Source organism: Balaenoptera physalus (genome assembly GCF_965194825.1).
Source record: "Balaenoptera physalus genome assembly, chromosome: 2".
Classification (NCBI taxonomy): Eukaryota; Metazoa; Chordata; class Mammalia; order Artiodactyla; family Balaenopteridae; genus Balaenoptera; species Balaenoptera physalus.
The window spans coordinates 173472018-173490085 of NC_138883.1; the positions used below are offsets into that span (position 1 = coordinate 173472018).

At 41.2% G+C, this 18068-nt stretch overlaps 1 protein-coding gene and 1 long non-coding RNA gene across 3 annotated transcripts in view; one reads left to right on the forward strand and one right to left on the reverse strand.

Moving 5' to 3' along the window:
- The window catches only part of LOC309656462, a 1106578-nt gene that overhangs the window by 303870 nt on the left and 784640 nt on the right, over nt 1-18068 (forward strand). The gene's annotated exons all lie outside the window — the stretch shown is intronic.
- Nucleotides 1-18068, reverse strand: part of ITGA8 (integrin subunit alpha 8) — a 182947-nt gene that overhangs the window by 105325 nt on the left and 59554 nt on the right. For both annotated transcript variants that reach the window (XM_082452760.1, XM_082452761.1), the window contains exon 13: nt 17135-17326. In XM_082452760.1, the coding sequence (XP_082308886.1) occupies nt 17135-17326 (192 nt within the window). The remainder of the gene's footprint in view (nt 1-17134; nt 17327-18068) is intronic.

Sequence of the window (18068 nt, forward strand, 5' to 3'; positions counted from 1 at the left end):
TTCTGTGATTCTCAAGGTTATCAAACTGTGATCTTCTCTCTGGGACATCTTCCATTTGTTGGGGGTTTTAGTTCTGTGGAAGAGCTCAAAGATATTGTCATGTGTATCCCTTGAGGCGGAACCAGGACCCTGCCCCAAGGCTGCACTATTGTTTCTTGGCTGCTCCCCCCCTTATCCCTGCATCCCCTCCCTTCACTGATCAACAACTGTTTGAACCTGCCCTTTGGAACTCAGGGAAGGTCATGGAGGCTGAAGTCTATTCCCTACAAACAAGAAACAGGGACACAGAAAGGCTTCTGTGCCCAGGAGCCCCACAGGGTCCTGCTCGGTTTTAGTATCCCACAAGACACTACTCCCACATCCATCCTGATAGAGAAAATCCTATGATTAAAAACTTGAGGGACTTTAAAAGTTTGCTAAGTGTTATGGACTGAATTGTATCCCCCCATCCCCCAAAATTTGATGTTGTAGTCTTCATCTCTGGGACCTCAGAATGTGACTCTATTTAGACAAACGATCTTTAAAGAGGTAAGGTAAATGAGGTCATTAGGGTGGGACCTAATTTCATCTGGCTGGTGTCCTGTAAAAAGAGGAAATTTGGACACAGACACACACACAAGGAAGACCATGTGCAGACACAGAAAGAAGATGGCCATCTACAAGCCAAGGAGAGAGGCCTCGGAAGAAACCAACCCTGCCCACATCTTGAACTTGAACTGGCAGCCTCCAGAAATGTGAGGAAATAATTTCTGTTGTTTGGGCCACCCAGTGTGTGGTACTTTGTTATGGCAGCCCTGGAAAACTGATACAGTAAGATACAAATTTATAGAGTTGCAAGGGAGGGAGCAGAGGAAGAAAAGAAGGTGTGGGCAGTGGTTCCCTATCCTGGGGACCCTCGTTCAGCAACTTGTGATTGAACACCCATCATGAGCCAAGTCCTGTCCCAGACGCCAAGGATTCAACAGTGAGCAAACCAACACATTCCCTGCCCTTCAAGCATTGATAGCCTATCAGTCAACTCTCCAAGAGGGCTTGTTAAAGATGCAGGCCAGCACCCACTGAATCTGAGTCCCTGGGTGCGACCTACTTCCCCTGCATCATTTATATCTGATGGGAATAAGTATATTAGATCCTTCTCTGCTGCACATTTGAGAAGAGGAAATAGTATAAGCTTCTGCAGCTGGTGTAGAGGAGCTGTCAGGGACAGAAAGAAAAGGAAGCCGGAGATGAGAGGGGCCGAGCATCCCCCCAAATGAGCATCAGTTACATCACAATTTAGCCTGAAGGCTGGCCAGACCCCACGCTTTCTCTTGTACCCTCACGCTCTCATGAATTTCTATTAGGGCTGGGAGTTTCTAGGAAACTGGCTATTACTAATATCATCCCAGGAAAATGCCAGCAAGAAAATACAAGATGATGGCCATACATAGAAAGAAGAGCGTCACAGGAACAGTGTTTGCTGATAAGAAGTACTAAAGAGGATTTTGCTGCTGGGTTATTTATTTTGAAAATCTCTCCCCCTCGTCTCTTAGGAAGCTCTAGGCATGTTACCTGAGTCATCGCCTTAAGGCACAGGGCTAGGTCTGGTGCAAAGCATTAGAGCATGTGGATCTCAGCATTGGAGTTTCTTTCGGGTCCCTCTCACCTCCATTTAGTGGGTGAGGTTAAGAAATAACATATATTGACTGCTTAGAGTTCTTCACAGTTTGCAAATCGCCTTCATAACAATCCTGAGCAGTGGGAAGCTAAGGTTCAGAGACGTAAGTGGTATATCCAAGGTGACAGAGCTGAAACTGATGGGTGAAGAAACGAGAATATGGGCCCCCTGACTCCCAGTTTGGTGCTGTTTCTATCAAGCTGGCTGCTGGTTCTCTTAGTCTAGCAGTTTGGCATTTAAATGCCCAGTGAATACAGAACAAAGGTCAAGGGTTCTGCTTTTCGAGAATGAGTGCACCACCTTGAGTGAAGCCTCCCGTGATCCCAGGAGAGGAAGTCCAGGTTTATTTAAAAGAGCATCGTCGTCTCAACTTCCATGTCTATTCTTTTTTTAAAAATTTATTTTATTGACGTATAGTTGATTTACAATGTTGTATTAATTTCTACTGTACAGCAAAGTGATTCAATTATATATATATATATATATATATATATATATATATATATATATATACACACACACACACACATTCTTTTTCATATTCTTTTCCATTATGGTTTATCACAGGATATTGAATATAGTTCCCTGTGCTATACAGTAGGACCTTGTTTATCCATCCTCTATATACTAGTTTGCATCTGCTTATCCCAAACTCCCAATCCATTCCTCCCCCACCCCCCTCCCCCTTGGCAGCCACAAGTCTGTTCTCTATGTCTGTGGTTCTGTTTCTGTTTCGTAGATAAGTTCATTTGTGTCGTATTTTAGCTTCCACCTATAAGTGATATCATATGGTACTCATCTTTCTCTTTCTGTCCAGGTCTATTCTTATTCTACACAAGAATAAGATAATTTGTTGGACTTAAGTAGAGTTCGAAGATAGTGGCCAGGCAGAGAAAGGAGGGAAAGAGTTCGTATGCCAAGGTGTGTGGCTGTGAGGAAACTGGTTTATTCATTCATTCATTCTCATTCATTCATTCAACAAGCATTTACTAGCCACCTCCAGTGCCAGCCACTGCTTGGGACACTAGAGTTCCATGATGAGCAAAATTAAATCCATTGCTTGCCCTCCACTAATAAAGTGTCCAGTCTCGAGGGGTGAAAGATGCATTTATCAAATAACCACAAAAAAATGTGTCATTTCAATCTGAGAGAAGTGTTTTTAGAGGAAGGACAACAGTCAGGAAAGGCTTCCTGAGGAAGTGACATTTGAACTGGGCTCCTAAGTGGGAAGTGAACTCCCGGGAAGATGTCCAGGATGTGCAAAGACAGAAGGGATGCTTCAAGCAAATTACACTCAACTTTGAAATCGTATATTCATCAATTAAAAATGACTTATATGAAGAACACGCCCCGGGAGCTCAGAAGTAAAGGAGAGGTTCTAAGTACAGGGGAACTAACTCCCACTCACCAGCGCCCACCCACCCATAAAAGGAGCCATGGCCAGCCAGAGAGTTTTAACTGTACACTTACAACTAAGATCAAGGATAAATGATATCCTGTCATATTTACTGTTTCCTTGGGTTTCAGAAAGAAGCCACCTTCTACAATTGAATGTTTGGAAGGTAGTTAGTTCGGATTTAAACTGTCAGACTTATGGTTTCTGGCCTAGCATGTAAAAAGCTTGGACGTCGCCACTCCATCCAAGCAAGTAGAAAGCTGAACACGCTGAAAAATCAACCACTCTTCTTAGATCCACACGAGCGGTGAGATCCCAGGGCAATCTGCTGCCTCCACATTGGAGAGACAGACAGGCACGTGCAGAGACTCACAGCTTCTCAGAGCAGCAACTCCACGGGAACCAGAGTGGGGCAGGGAAACCCGGACTCTACTGGTGAATTGCAGGAGGCTCAGTGTGGACAACTCTGAAAGTTAAACCCCTCCAGGGATCCAGTCATGAGGGGTGCAGGTAGGGGTACACTTTCGTTAGGCTTTTCTCCTGGATCTCTACCAGGTTCTCCCAGGGAACATCAAAGAACAATTTCCTAGTACTTCTGGCAAGGGGAGGGGAGAAGAAATCAACTTGAAACACACCAGAGCACTCGTTCATCTTAAGGTCTACCCTCAGGAGAAGCTAGTCATCCAGAGCCTGACCTGCTGGGGTAGGAAAAAGAGTCTAACCTGGGGGAAGGGAAATACCCAACCGCAACCCACTCTAGCCATCCCGTCTCAACGAAGAAGCACGTGTGAAGGTCACAGTCCAGAAGCATAGGCTCGCTAAAAGACTGAGACCTAATCACACCCCATAAAACACTCCTCCCCTCCCAATTCCTCGCCAACATCTACTGCCATATTAACTAAAGGCCTATTTACAGCAGTTCCTTTTACCCAGTGTATCGTGCCCAGCTATCAAAAAAAAATGACAAAACATACTAAAAAGCAATGTACATAGTTGGAAGAGACAGAGCAAGCATCAGAACCAGATTAAGATATGGCAGGAACATTGGAATTATCAGACCGGGAATTTAATACAACTATGATTAATATGCTAAGGCCTCTACTGGATAAAGTATTTAAGAATAGAAGCATGTAAGAAAGGGAGGTTAATGTAAGAAGAGAGATGGAAATTCTAAGAAAGAACCAAAAAAGAAATGATAGAGATAAACAGTATTGTAACAGATATTAAGAACTGTCTTTGATGGTTTATTAGTAAACTGGATAAGACTGAGGAAAGAATCTCTGAGCTTGAGGATATCTCAATAGAAACCTCTATAACTGGCAAGCAAAGAGACAAAAAGACTGAAAAAAAAAAGGAATGGAATAGTCAAGAATTGTGGGAAAACTATAAAAGGTATCACATATGTGTAATGGGAATACCAGAAGAGGAAGAAAGAGAGAAAGAAACAGAAGAAATATTTGAAACAGTAATGACTGAGGATTTCCCCAAATTCATGTCAGTCACCAAACCACAGATCTAGGAAGCTCAGAGAACATCAAGAAAGATAAATGCCCTCCAAAACTACACATTGGTATATCACTTTCAAACTACAAAAAATCAAACATAAAGAAAAAACTCCTGAAAGAAGCCGGAGAAAGAAAGCATCTTATCTATAGAGGAGCAAAGATAAAAATTACATGTGACTTCTTCCCAGAAACCATGCAAGCAAGAAGAGAGTAGAGTGAAATATTTAAAGTGTTGAGAGAAAAAAACCCCACCAACCTAGAATTCTTTACCCTATGAAATTATCCTTCAAAATCGAAGGAGAAAAAAACACTTTCTCAAACAAAAATTTAGGAACTTATTGACAATAGGCCTGCCTTGCAAGAAATGTTAAAAAGAAGTTCTTTAGAGAGAAGGAAAATGATATACGTCAGAAACTCAGATCTACCTAAAGAGAGAAAGAGCACTTAGGAAGGAAAAAGTGAGGGTAAAGTTAAAACTTTTATTTTTCTTGTCCTTAATCGAACATGTAAGAGTTAGATGGGATCTCTTGAGAAGTGTGTACAATGGCCCCCAAACTGTCTGCCTGAAAGATGGGAGGCTGGATGCTTACCCAACGGTTCTTATCCCTCAAACAGCAGTTGAAGGTGGCCCTGAGGCTCTTTATCCCCAAACACCTCCAGGCTGCACTGGGATCACTGCTACACTCGCCTGGTTCAGTGCATTATTCTTACCTAGGACACTTTAATGGCTTTTGACCTCAAGTTTCTTTTCTATTACAGCTCATTCTAGCCATTGCTAAAGACTGAAGTACTTAAAGTGTCATTTTTCAAGATAAGACATATTATCTTTTTCTGTTAGTTTCCTAATAAAGTACCAATTATTTGACATGCTATTCAAGGCCCTTTATTATCTGGCCCAAATCTTACTTTTGTTGACTCTCTCCATTTTTGCTCCCATCACTTTGGACCAAATCACTTCCAAAATTGCCTTTTCTTATTTTTAAGTTTTTGTTCATGCTCTGTTCCTCTTCTGGAATGCCTTCTCCATATCACCACTTAACAATCATACCTATATCTTAAGACTCTACTTAACCAATACTTCCCCCACGAAGCTTTGAACACCTTAGCCGGAAGTACTTTCTCTTTTAAACTCATTCATTATAGTATTTTAACCTTCTTAACACTCTTCTCACATGCTATCTTGTATTAGTTAATTGTTGGATACTTTGTCTCCATGACTGCATTGTTTCTTAAGGGCACGGATTATGTCAAAATAGTATAAACGTGTCATTTATAACTAATATCTAATGATTGCCACTAGGTGCTATTCACAATGCTAACTGCTTTATATATATTTTCTAACTTAACATCCACAACACCTCTTTATTATTTATTTATGTAATTTTCATTGGAGTAGAGTTGCTTTACAATGTTGTGTTCGTTTCTGCTGTACAGCAAAGTGAATCAGCTATACGAACACATATATCCCCAATTTTTTGGGTTTCCTTCCCAATTTAGGTCACCAAAGAGCATTGAGTAGAGTTCCCTGTGCTATACAGTAGGTTCTCATTAGTTCTCTATTTTTCACATGGTAGCGCAACACCCCTTTAAAGGGGGAACTATTAATAGGCAGTGTTATATCCATTTTACCAATGACGACTAGAGCTTGAGGAAGTTCAGTAACTTGTCAGGGTTACACAGTCAGCCAATATCACAGCTAGAATTTAAACTCAGGCACATGAGAGCAGGATCTTTGTTTAATTCGGTCAAAACATAGAAGAGCACCAGGCACATGAAAAGCACCCGATAGGCATCTGTTGAGTAAGTTAATAAATTGTATTTCCAAAGCACAGTCTTCTTGAATATCATATAATCAGTAAATATGCTACTATTATCATCTTTAAAAAATGGAGAAAATTGGTAGTTGTTCTCAACATTAGCTGAATAATATTAATGTTGCCCAAATACCTGTTGTTGACAAGTGAAATGCGAAAATGCTAACTTACAAAATATAGGTTGAAAAATAAAAATGTAATTTGTTGATTTCAAGTAATAAACATGGTTTGAAATGTAATATAGTGTATGGGAATATGGCAATCTATAGAATTCAGTGCTTTGCAAGTCTTATCTTGACAACCTAGCAGCCATGAGTGCACCTAGTATCCAGATCTTGGTTTCTAAATACAATCCTTCAATAAAAGGAACTAGAGCCCTTTGAAGAATGGTTGATTCCAGGGCTGGGGCAGGGCAAATACAAAATGAGCTTGCAGTATCTTGCGGTGTCAGAAAGTAAGGAATATGCTCATAAAAGGATAGGGAATGGTGAAAAAACACAGGAACCAAATGGCAGGAATTCCCAATGGCCAAATATAGGACAATTTAAGCAACAAAGATAAATAAATACAGTAATGGATTATAGCCCATAAGATAAAACATACACAAGTCCACAAAGATATAAAAAATAGAATAAATAAGTAAACAGGTAGAAGAGACATCTTTTTCTTATATTAGAACTGAAATTAATAAGTGTAGAAGGAATGACGGAAATAGAAAATCACAATGACGCAGTAATAATGGTTGTAGGCGAGAATCACCAATGGGTGCTAAGATTAGTGGGCAAAAGTATGATGAGAAATAGGATATTTACATAGTGTTGTGGTATCTCTCCAAAGATAATTATTATGCAAAGGGGAAAGTAGTAACTTTACAGTGGGAAACCCGGCTGATAGACATCACTGCAAGCAAGTGATCAGAGTGTAGAAGGACAACAGACATCATCTTCTGCTGTGATACACTGGGAAGGGCATAGCATTTGTGTGGCACTTTTGCCAAAAATACATAACCTCAATCTAATCATGAGCAAACATCAGGCAAACCTAAATTCAGAGACATTCTTCAAAATGTCTCACCATACTCTTCAAAAGTGTCAAAGTGGTGACAGCACAGAAGGATCAAGTGGTCGCAGATTGGAGGAGACTGAGGAGATATGACAGCAAATGCAGTGTGGGATCCTGGGTGGGATTCTGGACTAGAAAAAGAGCACTAGTGGAACAAATGGGGAAATTCTATTAGAATTTCTAATAGGTCTATAGATTAGTCAATAGCCAATTTACTATGGCTATACAAGATGTTAATATTAAGAGAGACTGAGTGAAGGGTTTACAGGACTCTCTGTACTAACTTTTCAACTTCTCTGCCAGTTAAAAATTATTTTCAAGAAAAAGTTAAGGAGAAATCTTGTATGGTTTTATTAAATCCTGTTTTTTTTCAAAGATAGAGCCTTAATAATCTACCCAATATTACAGAAATCTGGGAGGCAGTAAGTCTAGATCTTGGATTATAGAATCAGAGTTTAGAGTTTTAAAAGCCCCTTGGAGGGCTTCCCTGGTGGCGCAGTGGTTGAGAATCCGCCTGCCAATGCAGGGGACACGGGTTCGCGCCCTGGTCTGGGAGGATCCCACATGCCATGGAGCAACTGGGCCCGTGAGCCACAACTACTGAGCCTGCGCGTCTGGAGCCTGTGCTCCGCAACAAGAGAGGCCGCGATAATGAGAGGCCCGCGCACCGCGATGAAGAGTGGCCCCTGCTTGCCGCAACTAGAGAAAGCCCTCATAGAAACGAAGACCCAACATAGCCAAAAATTAATTAATTAATTAATTAATAGGAAAAAAAAAAAAAACAACTTTAAAAAAAAATCCCCTTGGAGAAGCATTCCGTACATCCACATCACTTTCAGGTGAGGAAAGCAAGGCCCAGGGAGGCTGAGTTACTAAAGTTTTGGTTCTAGAACTCAAGTCTTTGATCTATGCATTCATTTTTACTTCTACTTTACAACATTGCTGGATTCAAGTCCAAGAACTCTTTCAGTTGATTTAATTAATTCAATTTAATCTAACTTCATAAGATATTTTTACAAGAAATATAATATTCTAATGTCTAATGTGTTTATAATGAAATTATGAAAATCTTGCTCAAGAAGAACAATGTTTTGCTTTTCATAAAACCTTGAGTAGCACTTTGAGAAGTAAAAATAAACTTTGACTGTAAGATTTGAACTTAGTTCAACTAAACTTCAAATCAGTTTCAAGGAGCTCAGGGTTTGATTAAAATGCATTATTCTCTTTGGTTAAAGCCACCCTTTGATTTCTTCTTGCGTGTAGGTTCTCTCTTGCTTGGTTGTTTGCTTATACACACACACACACACACACACACACACACACACACACAGCACATTCATTAAAACATGATAGGTCACTTTATGTCATTTGGGATAATTGTCTGAGATGGCTTCATGATATAATCATCGCCTAATAGGGGCCATAGCAAGACAGTGATAGTCTTGGCATTCAGCCCACGTTTTCCTCCAGTTTTTATTGCCTGTTAAGATTTCTATTCCTCAACAAAACCTGCACTTACCCCCTTCCACCCTGCAATGTCTGGGCTATGCATTTAACAGATGGCCTTGTTATACAATCAACTTAATGGGATTAGACTAGATCATTGCATTTTAGAGATTCTTCCTTATCACAGCTGTTTCTTCTCTGAAATGCTATCACTCAAATAATGCATGCAAGATATTCCTCTGGTCAACCCTAGTTTTCCAAAAAGCACCAATACAGAAACCTGAACACATCTGTATTTTTTTCTTTTAGAAAAAGAGAATTTGGGTGCCAGAAATGAAAGTACTTATGCCTGCTATTTATGTATGTGTGTGACGACAATACTTACTGGAAAAAGTCTAAAAAATTACTGAGTGGTTAAGCTAGATGTTAGGAAAATTACTCCAAATATTATTTCTAGGGTAGAACCTCTGTGTCTCTAGAGCTGAAACTCCCTGTGTTGGTCCATTAAACTCTACTTTTCTCGGGTATGCGGAACCAAACTTCCAGAGTCATCTTCACCATCACCGCTCCCCACTTCTACCTCCTCCACGTTCCATTAGAGCCAGTCATTACCAAGCGTTGCCTATTTCCTATTTACATGATTTCCTCAGTTCCTTCCTCTTAGCTGCCATCATCATCACCCTCGTTTGGCCCCAGTTGATATGAAATGAAGTATCCTTAAATGGCTACGGGGCTGAGGGAAAAGAGTATTTTCCATCTTTGGTACCCAGCAGATCACAGTAGTGAGATACGGGGGAAGTCCCTTATGCCTCATCTCCCACTTAGGGGCAGAAGTAGGATGGGCTGAGTGGTGGGATTACATCATAGCAGGGCAGCAACCTCATACGAGCAGAAGCTTCTAGTGAGGGTCCAGAAACAGGAATCTGATGGGTGGTTCTCAACCTGGCAGGTCCCAGTAGTTATGTTCTTATCCTCATATTCCTATTTGGCAGGGGCAGGGGAAGCAAAGGTAGTAGTGTAAATTAAGATTGGGGACCGTGGACATTGAATAAGCAAAAGAAAATAATATCAACTAGTGTAATAATATCAACTAAGAAAAAGAATACCTCCAAAATATAGATTCTCATTTTAAGACTTGATTGAAGAGCTACCATTTATTAAACTGTGCTCTATACAATCTCATATTAAACCCTCACCTCATTTCATATTAGAGAAACAATCTCATTTCATCTTTATACCAACATATTATTATTTGAATTTACCGATAAGGAAATTGCAGTTCAGAAAGGTTAAGGAATTGTCTTACTCTTATACAGCTAGAAAGCAGTGGAGTCAAGTTTTAAACCTGTGCCGTCCATCTCCAGGATCCTAGAATGCAGCTTTTCAACATCTTACGTGGCCCAGCATGTCTGGGAAGTAAAGTAGCTTTGATTCTGTTTATGTTAGTCAAACAGGTTTTCTTTCCTATTCTAAGCCATTTTACAACATTTTGTAAAAATCCTCTCCCAGCCTAGAAAGTGCTAGTACACACAGGCCAGTGAAGTCAGTATTATTTGCCCCATAATACCAGATAAGGAATTGGAAGCTCAGAGAAATCAATTAACATGTCCACTGCCACACAGCTTATCAGTGACAGATGGGAATCTGAACCCGGGCAGTCTGATTTCCCTTCCCCTTCAGAGCCACTCTGCCAGCTTTAATATGGTTATATTGATATTGGTTTGATGTTTCCCAAAAAGAAGTAGTGTGTCGTCCAAATTTACCCTATATACTCTCCTGCTGTGTGTGTACACACACACACACACACACACATACGTATAAGTGTGAGTGTACATATGTACATAGGAGAGAGATTCACAGAAATAATATTCCAAGGAATATGAACTATATCTTCTATGCAGTGGCTGGCATGCTTTGGACTCTTAATTCTCAGGAGTAACACTGGCTATAATTGCAATAGTGTTAGCAATATAATTGGCCTCATGCCTGCTTTTTGCCAGCATTCTTTTTTTTTGCTAAGACAAGAAGACTAAGTGTCTGGTCCTGACCAAATACAGAACATCTGTAACTGGCAGAACACATCATGTGACAAAGGGTAAATGTCCATCAAACCACCTCTGCATGTCTGTGCTTTTGATTATTTCAAGGTACTGAGTGATCTGATTTCTAGTCAGTCTGGGGGGATGAAACAACTGTAATTCACAATTAATATATGTATCAAACATCACGGTCAACCTTAGTCTTTCTCCCTGTGAAAGGCAGCAGACTTGTGTCAAGAACACGTAAAGAGGGGCTTCCCTGGTGGCGCAGTGGTTGAGAATCTGCCTGCCAATGCAGGGGACACGGGTTCGAGCCCTGGTCTGGGAAGATCCCACATGCCACGGAGCAGCTGGGCCCGTGAGCCACAATTACTGAGCCTGCGCGTCTGGAGCCTGTGCTCCGCAACAAGAGAGGCCGCGATAGTGAGAGGCCCGCGCACCGCGATGAAGAGTGGCCCCCACTTGCCACAACTAGAGAAAGCCCTCGCACAGAAACGAAGACCCAACAAGCCATAAATAAATAAATAAATTAAAAAAAAAAAAAAGAACATGTAAAGAGTACATCCTGCTGTCTAACGAATGGGGCAATGTGTGTGCCCCGCCATTATCATAGGTAGGTTTCACAGCAGCCTGCCCAGAAATGGGTCAGTGGCAGGCAGTGTGGACCAGAGGAAGCACCTAAAATGAGGGAAAATTGTTCACCTCAGGAATGGGAAAAACAACCCCATCAAAAGCCATCACTTTGGATAAGCACACTTTTTCAGGTGTGTTCCACTCCATAACAACTCCGAGTGGTTGGACGCATTTCAATTCAGAATTTCAAATCTGTTATTGGCTTTTGCATTTGTTTTCTCCTGAATTCTGCAGGTGACCAGGTAGATAAAGTGACAAGGTTTGAAATTTTGTTTCTGTTCTATTTAGACTGGAGGACCTGGAACAGGGCCACTGAGAGCCCACACCATGCCTGTGTGTGAATTTAAAGGTGCATCTGCTCATCCCAAGGGAAGGGAACCACTTGGTAAGTGCACCTGCCCCCTACCTGCCCCTGGTGGGACACAACCTGTACATCATTGGCTGCGGCCCGGGTCACGAAATTAGCTCCGGTTCTGGAAGTATGTCAGGGGCGGTGCAGGTGCCTGTACATGGAGCTTACAGAGATTGCTCATTTTCCTCAGCTAATTCATTTAATTAGGACCAAATAATTGCAAAATTTCTAAAGTCCAACAATATTTTTTTCATGATATACTTTTAAAATTTACAAGCATAATGTTCAGCAACCATGCTTGAATTTTTTCAAGCGTTACATTATTATATTCCAAAATAAGTCTTGCATTTAAAGACAAATATTACAATGCTCATACTTTGTTATAATTCTCTGTCTGTCTTTCTCACCTAGAATATTAACTCTGGGAAGGCAGTGACTGTGTCTACCTTGTCACAGCACAGTGTCTAGCACATAGTAAATACTACCACATATTTTTTAAATGAAGGGGGGAATTTCTTAGTTTTCTTTTAGACCTTGAAACTAAAGGGACAAATATAAAATTTCTGATGAGCAGTTTAAAAATCATTTTTATTCCTTCATTTAAAAATAAAATTTTTTCTTTTCAAGTACTTTCTTCACTTCTTGCTACAATGCTTATTTCCTAGGGCCATTTTGTTTAGTTTGATAGGGGAGTCTTCATGGGTACCTCTTGGGATACCTGCACAATCCACAAGTCAACTCCGACTTTCTTTGGAAAACGTCACTCACCCTTTGCGTCGGAGCCTATGCGCTTTCCTTCCCCGGGACTTAGGACTGAGATAAATTATATACAGTCTCTTTGTGAGCGAGTACAACTGCAAGGTGCAAGTGCTGGCGCTGAAACAGCACCGTGTGCTCAGAGAAATACAGTCTGCTGGCAGAGAAAAGCAGATGCGTAGAGAGAGAGACCAGAAAAAGAAAGAAAGTCCTGACAGTCTTAGATGCCAGTCACTCCCTTCCAAGGTCTGGCAGAATCCCTGTCCTTAGGTTCCCTTGAGTTACTTCTGTAGCCTTAATGTAAATAGTAGCTCCTTTTATGGCTTAAGCCAGGTTAAGTGGGTCAGTTCCTAACAAATGTGATAATATATTTTAAATGAAAAGTAAGTGAGGCATTGTTTTCAGTGCAAAGATAACTTCCAGGAAATGTAGGGCAGTGCAAGAAAAATTGAATAGTTTCAGTGGGGCTTCCTTAACATCGCCAGGTGAGGCAACAGCAGGTGGTATGCCCTAGCATCACCACACAGAGGCAATCTGGAGAGAAGAGCTTCAGGTTGGTTTGACGGCCGGGCGAAGAATAAATGAAATGCCAGAGCTCAGCTAATAGGTTCTTGCCAAAAGAGAACTTCGCACATCTGTCTGCTGTGAGCATGGGAACCAGGCAAAAGGACTCTAGGGCAGTGTTTCTCAAAGTAGGGTCCTGGGTAAAAATACAAACCCCTGAACCCCATTCCAAACCTGGGAAATCAAAATATCTGAGGGGGTGCCATGCATTCAGCCTTTATTAATAGGTACAATGGGCAACTGGTATGCACACTGTCTCAGAGCTTTCTACTCAGGATGTGGTGTGAAGACCAGCAGGGATGGTGTCACCAGGGAACTTCCTGGAAATGAGGGGTCTTTCCCACCCACCTGACCTACAGAATCATGATCTGCATTTGAACAAGATGACCAGGTGATCGAGATGTTCATTAAAGTGGGGGAAACCTTGCTCGAGATCATTAGTTCCCTGCTTGGTTGTACACTGGAACGACCCAGGTCACTTAAACACATTACTGTGGTCTGAGTTTTACCCCCCAGAGAGTCTGAATTAACTGGTCTGGAGGGTGACCTGAGCATAAGCACTTTTAAAAGTTCCCCTAAATGATTCTAATGTGTAGCCAAGATTGAGAACCATTGCTTAACAGGGATGACTAGATACCTCCTAGAAGAAGGCATTCAATTTGTTGAATGGATTTTGAAACTCATGGACGGGACCATAGTCTGAAGACAGATTTCTTTTGATTTAAAGGAACAGGACCCCAGAGGGAAAGAAAATTGTATTTCTTTTTAAGTTCCAGAAAGAGCTGGTTTGGAAAATCATAAGAGAGACCACAGAGGAGGAGAACTCAGAGTTTACAAAATGAACTATGGAGTCTAGAAAGCATGCCACCCAATAACCTTTGGGGGAAGAGAGGGCTTTTGCTACTTTTTAAGAAAAACCCAAGAAGACTGCAACCCTTTTAGGTGCTGGAGTAACAGATGCCTAGGTGGAAAATTAGCAATGGCTAAAGGAATAATCTAGGATAAGCCTAAAGGCAATCTCAGAGACCTGAAGACCCCAACCTGTGAGTCCCAACCATGGCACAGAAGCATTTGCTGAGAGTGAACCAGAAGAGGCCAAGATAGAACAAGGAGGACCCAGGACACATGGAACTTTTGAGCAGTGGCCATTACGCAAACCCTTGCATTAATCACCGAAGCTTGAGCAACATGTCAAAGACCATGAGAGACTGAGCTATCCTTCAGCCAGAGGCCAACAAGTACAGATGACGTGCTTGGTCCAGGCACCCCTTTCTCCGTCCCTGGACAAAAGGCCCCCCCTTTGCTACTCCATTCCTTGGGAGAGTTGCTGCAGAGGGAGGAAAGAGAGTCCTGAATCCAAATGAATACTTACCCAAGTGACTGCAAGATTGAGGTTTTCCACCATAGGAGAAATGGAGGCTTGAGAGCTAAATGGGATTCGCTTATAGAAAAATGAGGAAAGTTCCATGTCTAATTCCTGAATTATGCCTGCAAATTTCAAATCTGCTACACTAGCTAGTAGGATCTGGTCACCTGCCCATAAGGCAGTTTTCCTCGCATTAAGTCCCTGGGACTTGGTATCAAGATAAAAAGGCTTCTTTGAATGGCATTCTTTTTGCAAGAAAATGAGGATGAGGGGAAATGTTACACGATCATAAAGCACAAGATATCTATATCTGAGAGGCAGAACTGGGACCAGAACTCAGGTCTACTATCTAAGATGTACTGATGAACTCTGAAAGCCTCAAGGCTATTTTGAGGTTAAGAAATCAACTAAGCGTTATTAATGGTCCTGTCTTAGTAAAGAGCATATACTTTACAGACAGATGGATACACTGCATTAACGTCATTCATTACTGTAAAGTGAATCAGCCTCAGTGGATAAAGTTATTGACTAGTGAATGGCCTCAAATGGCCATTTTCTGATTGTTAAGAAGGGATGAAAAAGATGTAGTTAAGAGATGACCAATCACTGACATTGTGCTTACTTCCTCTGTTCTCTGTCTCACTCCTTTACCCCCCTCCCTGGAGGGAATAGCCTTTGAGAGAAAAGTTGTTTCATGTTTCCTTCCTTCCTGGCCCTTATTTAGAAGACTTCAAAGGAAATCACTGGACTTGACTATGTGATTGATACATCCTATATTTCCCTCACCTTGTGGAAGGCACGGCCATTCTCTGTCAGTTCCCTGGTACTAAGGGAAGACTATGAAGGGCATAAGGAATAGCAATAACTTTCTAAAATAACTGTTTCTCAGGACTTCCCTGGTGGCACAGTGGTTGGGAATCCATCTGCCAATGCAGGGGACACAGGTTCGATCCCTGGTCCGGGAAGATCCCACATGCCGCGGAGCAACTAAGCCCGTGAGCCACAACTACTGAGCCTGCGCTCTACAGCCTGCGAGCCACAACTACTGAGCCCACGCGCCACAACTACTGAAGGCCACGTGCCTAGAGCCTGTGCTCTGCAACAAGAGAAGCCACCGCAATGAGAAGCCCGTGCACCGCAACGAAGAGTAGCCCCTGCTCGCCTCAACTAGAGAAAGCCCGTGCAGCAACGAAGACCCAACGCAGCTAAAAATTAAAAAAGTAAATTTAAAAAGTAAAATAAAATAACTGTTTCTCTAAAATTGTGACCCAGGAATTGAATTTCATTAATCATCCTGACGTAGTTTGGGAAGAAGTCACACAGGGGATCTAAGTTTTGGATTATTTAAAAGTGAATATATTATGTATGAGACTCCCCTCCCCAAAAGAAAAGCTAACCAATCGTTGATTAGGCTAGTATAATATAACCTAAGAAAATGAATTTCACTAGATGCTCTTGCAGTTGCCACAAGGAGGACCCATTCATATACAATACAATTCTAAATCCGCTTTGAGCCCACTACAACATCTATGTTAGTGCCATTGAAAATTCCTGGCAAATTTATAAGAATATGTTGCAGTATCCTTTCTGCCTAATCCTGGAGGGGAAGAGAAAGTCAAAGGATTGAAATTAGTGATGTATATTTAGGCAGTCAGCTTACTGGAATGCTGCCCCAAACCAGCAAATGCTCTACATATGGAAAATACTCAATTAGGGGAGGGGTGATGGAAAGAGACAAGGTCTCAATAAATGGTTGAAGCTGTCAATGAACTATTAATGATTTCTAACTATTTCTTGAAACCATCTTAAAATAACCAACATAAAAGGGAAAATTGAACCATAAAACCAAGAAGTCTAATGTTGTCTGCTAACAACCCCGATTATTGAAACAATCCTTTAAGACAAATCTATATTTCCATACAGTGTACATAAAACATGAATTATCTCACTGGGCTGTATGGATCTCCACTGAATCCTTACTGTGAATTAAGCAATCAAGAATTGGTAATGATCTGTATCACGAACCAGTTCTTTTTGCTTTGCTTTAAAAGTCATTTTATCTTCGGAAAACCCCCAAACGTGGCTGGAAAATATTTATGTTCCAAAACCATGAGCTTATGACAGAAGTGCTGAGGTTCGTAAGTCAATTCATAGGAGCTGTGAACTCAACAGGGAATTATGGGGTTAAAATTAATTGCTCTGAAAAGTTATCTGATGCAGGCTGTCATTGTCAATGGAGACCAGATTACTGAGGAGTTTCAAATTACAAACTTTGGTTGCAAAGTTGATGTTTTATGTCCAATGTAGTTTTTTAAAAGCCATCTTGCTTTTTTAACTTCGTCTCTTGACAGGAAAAGGAGTGTTTGTTTTGTCTGTCTTCAGAGTCTCATGAAAGTTGCTTTGGAATGGTACCCAAAGAGCCCATGTGATGGGCAAGCTTGGCCTTAACCTGTACAAGAGAACTGCTTAAACACGATGCATCGTCCAGAGAATAGCTCTTTCTAGGAAGCAGACTCTGTTGTAGGAAAAGAAAGAAGAACTTACCTGGGTAATCATTCTTGTCTATGTCAGAATCTCCTCTTAAAGTAAAGCCGAATCCAGAAGGGACAGCCTGTGAGGCCCACACTCCTTGCAGAATTTGGGAAGCCTTGGCGTTTAAGCCATTCTTGTTCCCGTTGTAAATGAGCACTTTACCTCTTTGGTCCTTGCCTGCAAAGGGCGCACCGATGGCAATGTCTACAAACAGAGACACACAATTTTTAAATAAGGAAGAGTATTTTAGAAAGAGAGTTAAGTACAATCGAAGAGCAGTACCAAACAGCCCAAAGGGCTTCTTAAGGTTTCCATGAAAATCTGTAGTACTGCAACAAGAGGAAATTATTTGTTGTCTTTCATCCATCCAAGAAATATTTATCGAGTGCCTATTATGTGTTGGGCACAGTGGGTTCAACGGCGAACCAGACACTGCTTTTCAAAAGTTTATATTCTAGTGCAGGGAATAGACAATTTGAATAAAGAAATAATCAAGAAAAGATAGAAAGTGACAAATGCTATGCAGAGAATCTTAAAAATATTGATGTGATGGAAAGTGATTGGATTGTTATTTTAGATGTAGTGGTCAGACAAGGTGTCTCTAAGGCTGATCTTGAAACTGAAATCTGGGGACAAGATGGAACTGACCATGTGGAATCAGAAGGAAGAGCATTCCAGGCAGAAGGAATGACTGTGCAAAGGCCCAAGGATGCAAGGAGCTTGGCCCACCTGAAGAGCAGCCAGAAGGTGATCTACGTGGGAGCTTAGTGAGTAATAAGGTAGAGCTGGGTCAGATTAATGGGCTGGGTAGACCAGATGAGGCACCTCTGCAGAGTAGTTAAGAGTTTCTTGTTAAAAGAAATAAACAACCTCTTTCACAAATATTATATCCTTGAATGATTACATCATTCCATGATGTAGGCAAGACCCGTTTCATAGTTGAGGG